Source organism: Fukomys damarensis, unplaced genomic scaffold (assembly GCF_012274545.1).
Source record: "Fukomys damarensis isolate Sample0158 unplaced genomic scaffold, DMR_v1.0_HiC HiC_scaffold_2, whole genome shotgun sequence".
Lineage (NCBI taxonomy): Eukaryota > Metazoa > Chordata > Mammalia > Rodentia > Bathyergidae > Fukomys > Fukomys damarensis.
Genome location: NW_022900914.1, coordinates 34,184,006 through 34,190,005, shown reverse-complemented (window position 1 = coordinate 34,190,005; position 6,000 = coordinate 34,184,006). Strand labels below are relative to the sequence as shown.

The window sequence follows — 6,000 nt, the reverse complement described above, 5'->3', positions numbered from 1 at the left end:
AGCAGTTTATTTCTAAATGAAAAAGAAATTCTAACTTTTAAGCATTTATTTTCCCTCTCAGTTGCATTAAGAATTAGTTTGTTAGAACCAGACACGTGACACACGCCTGTAATCCCAGGACCCTTGGAGGCTGAGGCAAGAGTATCACAAGTTTGAGCCCAGGCTTGGCAACTTCTCAACTTACCACAACCCTGTAAATAAGTAAGTAAGTGTTAGGGATATAGCTCAATATGAAGGCCCTAGATCCAATACACAGTTTCACTACACACAAAAAAAGTGGGGGCTTTTTCTTTCACACTTACCCTAACCCAGTTGTGGAGCTAAGGTGACAGATGTTGGGGCATTTTGTTTTTCTTTCTATGCTCTTGTCCCTGGTTTATGAATCTTTAATGTTCTCATATCTCAATTGCCAGGGTTCTCCCGTGGTCGTTCCCTGGAAATGCAGCTTTACACTTGTTGTTTTGATTCTTGTGAAGGAATAGGTAAGTGCTGGGCATCTCCACTCATATCAAAATTAATTCATTTTAATGAATGTAATATTTACCATCTAGCATTAGCTATGCTTCTGAAGCCCTTTGAATTTTTATTCTTTTCCTTAATTTTTTTTCTTTGTTGAGTTTTCTACTTCTGATCCGTAGTTCTGGCTTCCCTCTAGTGTTGAATGGTTGTTGGTTGTATACTCATCTTAGTACTGAAATATCTGTATTAGGTTGTTATGCTTATTCCACAACTTGCTTGTTGGAGAAGCAGAACAGGCTGCTAGGCTTGGGAGATAACAGGAGTTCTTTAAGTGTAAAAGAGATGGGATAAACTTTTAGTTAGTTGTGCCAGTAGCTTATGATCTGGGTACAGAAAATTCTTTCTCCAATGTGTATTACTAATTGTGAATATTGTGCTCTCTTTATCCAATTCAAATACTCTCACTTTCCACTCTGGCCTGGGAGAAACTATTTTTATTGTTCGCTGAGAAAGTAGTTATATATAGTTGCAAACGTTCTGGCTACTGTCAGTTACAGGACAGCACCACGTATGTATCAACTCTTCCCCGTTTGGAGTGCTCTTCCGGTGGTCTCAGTCTACAGTACCCTCCATTATGCACTTTGAATTATGGATTCTTTGCTCAGTTGTGTTTGTCTCCCTTCAAGAAAGTCTCATCATCACTGACCAATGAATATGCTTTGTGGCCTAGTTGGACCATGGATTTATTTATTAAAAATACCTTTTAATAAGTTTTAGGATTTTTTTTTTTTTTTTTTTTTTTTTGTACTGGGGATCAAACTTGGGCCCTTACACATGCAAGGCAGGCAGCGGAACCACTGAGCCAAATCCCCGGCCCAAGTTTTAGGATTTGAGACAAGAAGATGCTGTAACAGATATTCATTCTATCATTTCAGAGTAGGAGTCTTTATTCTCATGTTTTCTTAGTTGTATGAAAAATACAGAAATTAAAAATAGCGGTGGTAAAGTTTTTAAATGTACTATTAGTAAATGAGAATCATATTAATGTCTCTCTTTATTCCGTTTACACGATCATCATTCACAATGAGTCATGATATAACCTGATGTATACTGGATGATATATGAAGAACAGAAGTTTATAATATGTAACAATGCAGCTAGGATTTCTTTATGTAGTAGTAAATAGAATTTTCAGCATCGATTTTTTTTTTCTCTCCTAACCTAATGTTATATGTGCCCCAAGCCCAAAATTCTCGGCTCCTATGTTTTGGTGCACTGTCAAGGTCCCAAAATAGGATGGGAATGAGAACCTTACAATGAAGTAATAGAGACGTTATTTCCTTTCTCTGTGAGGAAACAGGCTCAGGAAAGTTCAAGCTTACAGACCTACCTAGAGTCAAATGCAGAACTTGTAGGCCCAAAGTCTTCCTGCCTAGTGAAACATGTTTTATTCAGCGTTGCTCTGAAATTAGCCTACTCTAATATAGCTCCAGCCTAAGGTGATGACTCTCTTTTCCAATTTACACGGTATTTATCCTCTACTCTAATTCCTCCAAAAATCTCTTCATCCTGAGGTTGAACCATAGAAAAATACAGTTTTTATAGTTAAAAGTGGTCAAATATTAGCGATTTCATGTTTCTGCCCATTATGTTGTCTTTAATTATTTAACAGGGTGGGAGATTTCTTTATCCTTTAGAAGACAGTATAAAAATTCTTTATGAGACACCATGAACTTCTCAGACCTCTACCTTGCTAAGCCTGCTTGAGGTAGGCAAATCCCTTCCGGGAATGGATGTCAAGGTTTCTAATGGAGAAATCAGTTTACAACTGAGGTAGAGGGAGAATGAGGCAGCAGGAAGCTTAAAGCTGACAGATTTGGGGACCCATGGAAATCTTAGGAAGCAGTAAAGAAAATGGGTGTTTGAGGCAATCCTATTTAGATCTCAGTAACAAAGGAAACTCCTACTGGCATGTATGACACCACTCCTCCGTGTGTATCTCCAACAGCCAGCCTCCTGAGTCAGGAACCACAGCTGTGTTTACTCTTAAGGAAGTTGTGGGGAGGGGCATTCATTAAATGCTCATTGAACTAAAACTATTATCCCAATTACACTGTCAATATTTTATTGAATGTCACACAAGGTGATTTGCGTTTTCTACAATGCCACAAATGTGTGCTAAACATGAAAGGCACTCATTAAAAGCTACATTTTGATTGTCAGTCTATCAGCTTCAAGGCTGGTAAAAGTACTCTGTCAAGATATATAAATTAGTTTTGTCTCTGGGAAGATGATAAACTTATGAAATGGTCACATAAGAGAACAGTGCCATTCATTTTGATCTATAAACTCTTGTTATTAAATGTTGGGACTAGTGCTAAGTCAAATAAGTCTTAGTTTATTATTTTAGTTCTTGGTAGCAATTTCCAAGCAGTATCTGTGATCTCAGGGAATGCGAGGGTGTGTGGGTGTGTTTTTCTATTGATGTCTTGGTCATATGTGCATATTACATTATTTTCCCAATAAGGTGCAAGCTCCTTAAATATAGCTTTAAATTTTCCAAGTATCCAAGTTTTTCATTTCCTTAGAGTTTTTCTTCCAGTATATTTCTTCTACTGACTAGTGGTTTAATTAGACAACTAGATATTTTAATTTATATGAACTGAAAGAATGAGGAGAACATTGTACAACAGAAGCCAATTTTTAAAAATTCTTAAATATCACTAAATATCCTACATTTTAACTATGTTATATTAGACAATAGTGCAAATTGAGAAATGTGAATATCAGATCCATCTTTGTAAGCATACTTAAAACATGGTTTGGTTTTATGTTTAAGATGATGAATTATCTGTCTTCATATTATTAGAACCCTTGCACAGGAGCATATTTAGTGACTATTAGAAATTTCAATTTAAAAAACACTTTGAAGACAACACACTATGAGATTAAATAATTTATTACCATTGCTAAGATGAACACATATACTGAATACTCAATTTTATGTGGAACTTTAAAAAAATAGTTTTAATACAGTATCAAAATTTACACAAGTATTTTGTTAAAGACCAGTGTCCCTTGGATTAGCTTCTGCAGTCTCTGCTGCAGACACAAAAACTTGTTTTAAACATCTTCAAAGTGTAGCAATACAACAATTTAAGGATGAAAGCTCTCCTCTGACAAAAGGTGGAAATATAGTGAGCAATTTTCTTTTACAGAGTAATAACATTTAAAAATATAACACTTGAAAAGAAACGGAGGCTTAAACTGTAACCCAATTATGATAATTAGAGATAATCCTACAGTAAATTAATTCATAAATATTTTCTGAAAATAGAGGGCTGGTTTTCATCACAGCTAAAATTTTAAAGGTAAAACAAAATTCTTTCATATTCTCCCACCAATGACAATTAATATGCTGTGTAATGAGCCCATTTTAAAAAGAACAACAATAAGGAATATTTGATATGAATCAAATCTCAGTAATTTAGAAGATATGAGAAAACTTGGAAATGTTACATTTCTACTTTTAAAATCTTAAACTACAGTAAAAAGATAGCATTCTGTCACAGGCTTCTTGCACATTCATACAAGAAACTATCATTGCATTAGATAAACACAAAATACCTATCATAGAATTTTCAATACACACATTCTAATATTATATGTATATACCAAAAATAAGGAAAAAACTAAGCAAAGCTAGCACACCTCTTTTTCAAACCTCAAGCAATCTGAACAAGAGCTTTTAACCTCAGTACTGAAGGACATGCGTTAGTTTCATAAAACATTAAATAGCTGCAGTAGGCAAAAAAAGCTTTTTTCATAAATGCAGTGCAATATTTTAAAGTTTACATAAAGTTTATTAAATATACAGCATGTCTAGAAACTAAATTGTAGAAATTAACATCTCACAGCTCTAAACATTTAAAAAATTATATTTGCTTGTTTTTTAGTTGAAATTGATACACTGAATGAATATGGAGGTCGACATGTCCCCAAATGTGCTCCTATGAACAACTCATCAAGATTGCAGAAAAGATATACTTATTTTGATCAATGGAAATGAAATTGATACTCTCTGACAAGTACTCTACAAAGTCTTGCTAACTTTCTAGCTGGTAATAGAATTTTTATGGTATTTTTAGCACCTCAAAAGTCAAAACAAAACCCCCAGAAACCATGTCTCTTATATTCAAATCAATTATGAATCAGGAACTAATATAATCTTAAATGAAGTGTAAGAGGTAAATGCCCAACTTTCAACGCTCGGAAGCTGGAAATCACCTCTTCGTATCTTCAATACTACATGGTAAAAAGTTTCCACCACTAAATGGAACAAGTCAACTCTATCAAAACCACTGAATCTCTAAGGGACACTTCCAACCATGCAGGTTTCCCAATTATAATCTTAGATCTGGGAAGTTAAAAACGCTTTAGTTCTAATGAAAATACTGATATCAAATGGTGATTACTCAGAGCTACCTTGTTTGAGATTAACTGTTTTGGACACTGAAGTAAGACACAAGAGTATCAGTTTAATGGACTGAAGGTTTTAGAGGGGAGATGTGTGCAGTGTACAATCCATGTCATTCCATGAGTCCAGGTTTGTGGAAACCCATTCTTTTGTTTTTCTTCTTTTGGTCTTTTTTTTTCTCTCTCTGGCAGTAGGGAATCTCACATTTGAAAAAGAATGCTTCTCACATTGGTCCTTTGTACTGGTTTCCTGATAGATGTTGCCTAATTCCAGGACATGAACCGGCAGCATCTCCAAGTTTCCTCCACACAACCTTTTAAATAAAAGAAAAATAAGGAGTAAGTGATCTTACTTGACCTCATTTCTGAAAAAGAGTTGTGGGTTTTCAGGGGAAACTATGAGAGGGGGAAAGATGGATGCAAAGACAAGAGACAAAATATCCACATGAATGAATTCAGACACAAAATAAAACATGATGACAAGCTTCTGAATCAATGGAACCACCCTGTAGATGGGACTTCTGTACCATGGTAGCAACCAGGGTCAAAACTAAAAAACGATGTGTGGACCTACTCCTGTTACCTCAGTGGTCCTCAACTCTGGCTGCACACAAGTACTTGGGAAGTTGATAAACAATAACTCTCCACCTTAGAAATTCTGCTTTCATTGGTGCTGGCATTTGCATTTTTTAAAAAAGCTCCACAGAGATTTTAATGTGTAGACAGAATGAAGAACCCCTTTAGCAAGAATATTCTGGTTCCTACCTTATACATGAAGTGTCTAATTCACCTAGGAAATTGAAGAAGCTTTTGTTCTTTAGCTACCTCAATCCTGAGCTGGTAGTCTTAAATACACTGACAAATTTCCCTGGATGTCTCTACAGAATGAGGCCCTCAGTTGTCACAAATCTTACCTACTAAACAATTTTCTGAGATTTATAAAAGGGAAAGCATCCAAATACAGGGGGAAAGTGCAAGAATAAATTTCAGAATCTTTGAAAGAAACACAATTACAACCTATTAAAAACCAGATAACTTCAGAGGGATGTTAGCAAAAGGTGAGAT

General features: G+C 35.2%; 1 protein-coding gene across 4 annotated transcripts in view; it reads right to left on the bottom strand.

The window, feature by feature from the left end:
• Positions 1-3,427: 3,427 nt before the first annotated feature.
• The window catches only part of Ccdc85a (coiled-coil domain containing 85A), a 185,204-nt gene continuing 182,631 nt past the window's right edge, over positions 3,428-6,000 (bottom strand). For all 4 annotated transcript variants that reach the window (XM_010615878.3, XM_033764123.1, XM_033764125.1 and 1 more), the window contains one exon: positions 3,428-5,249. In XM_010615878.3, coding sequence (XP_010614180.1) covers positions 5,160-5,249 — 90 coding nt within the window. In that variant the 3' untranslated portion in view covers positions 3,428-5,159. The remainder of the gene's footprint in view (positions 5,250-6,000) is intronic.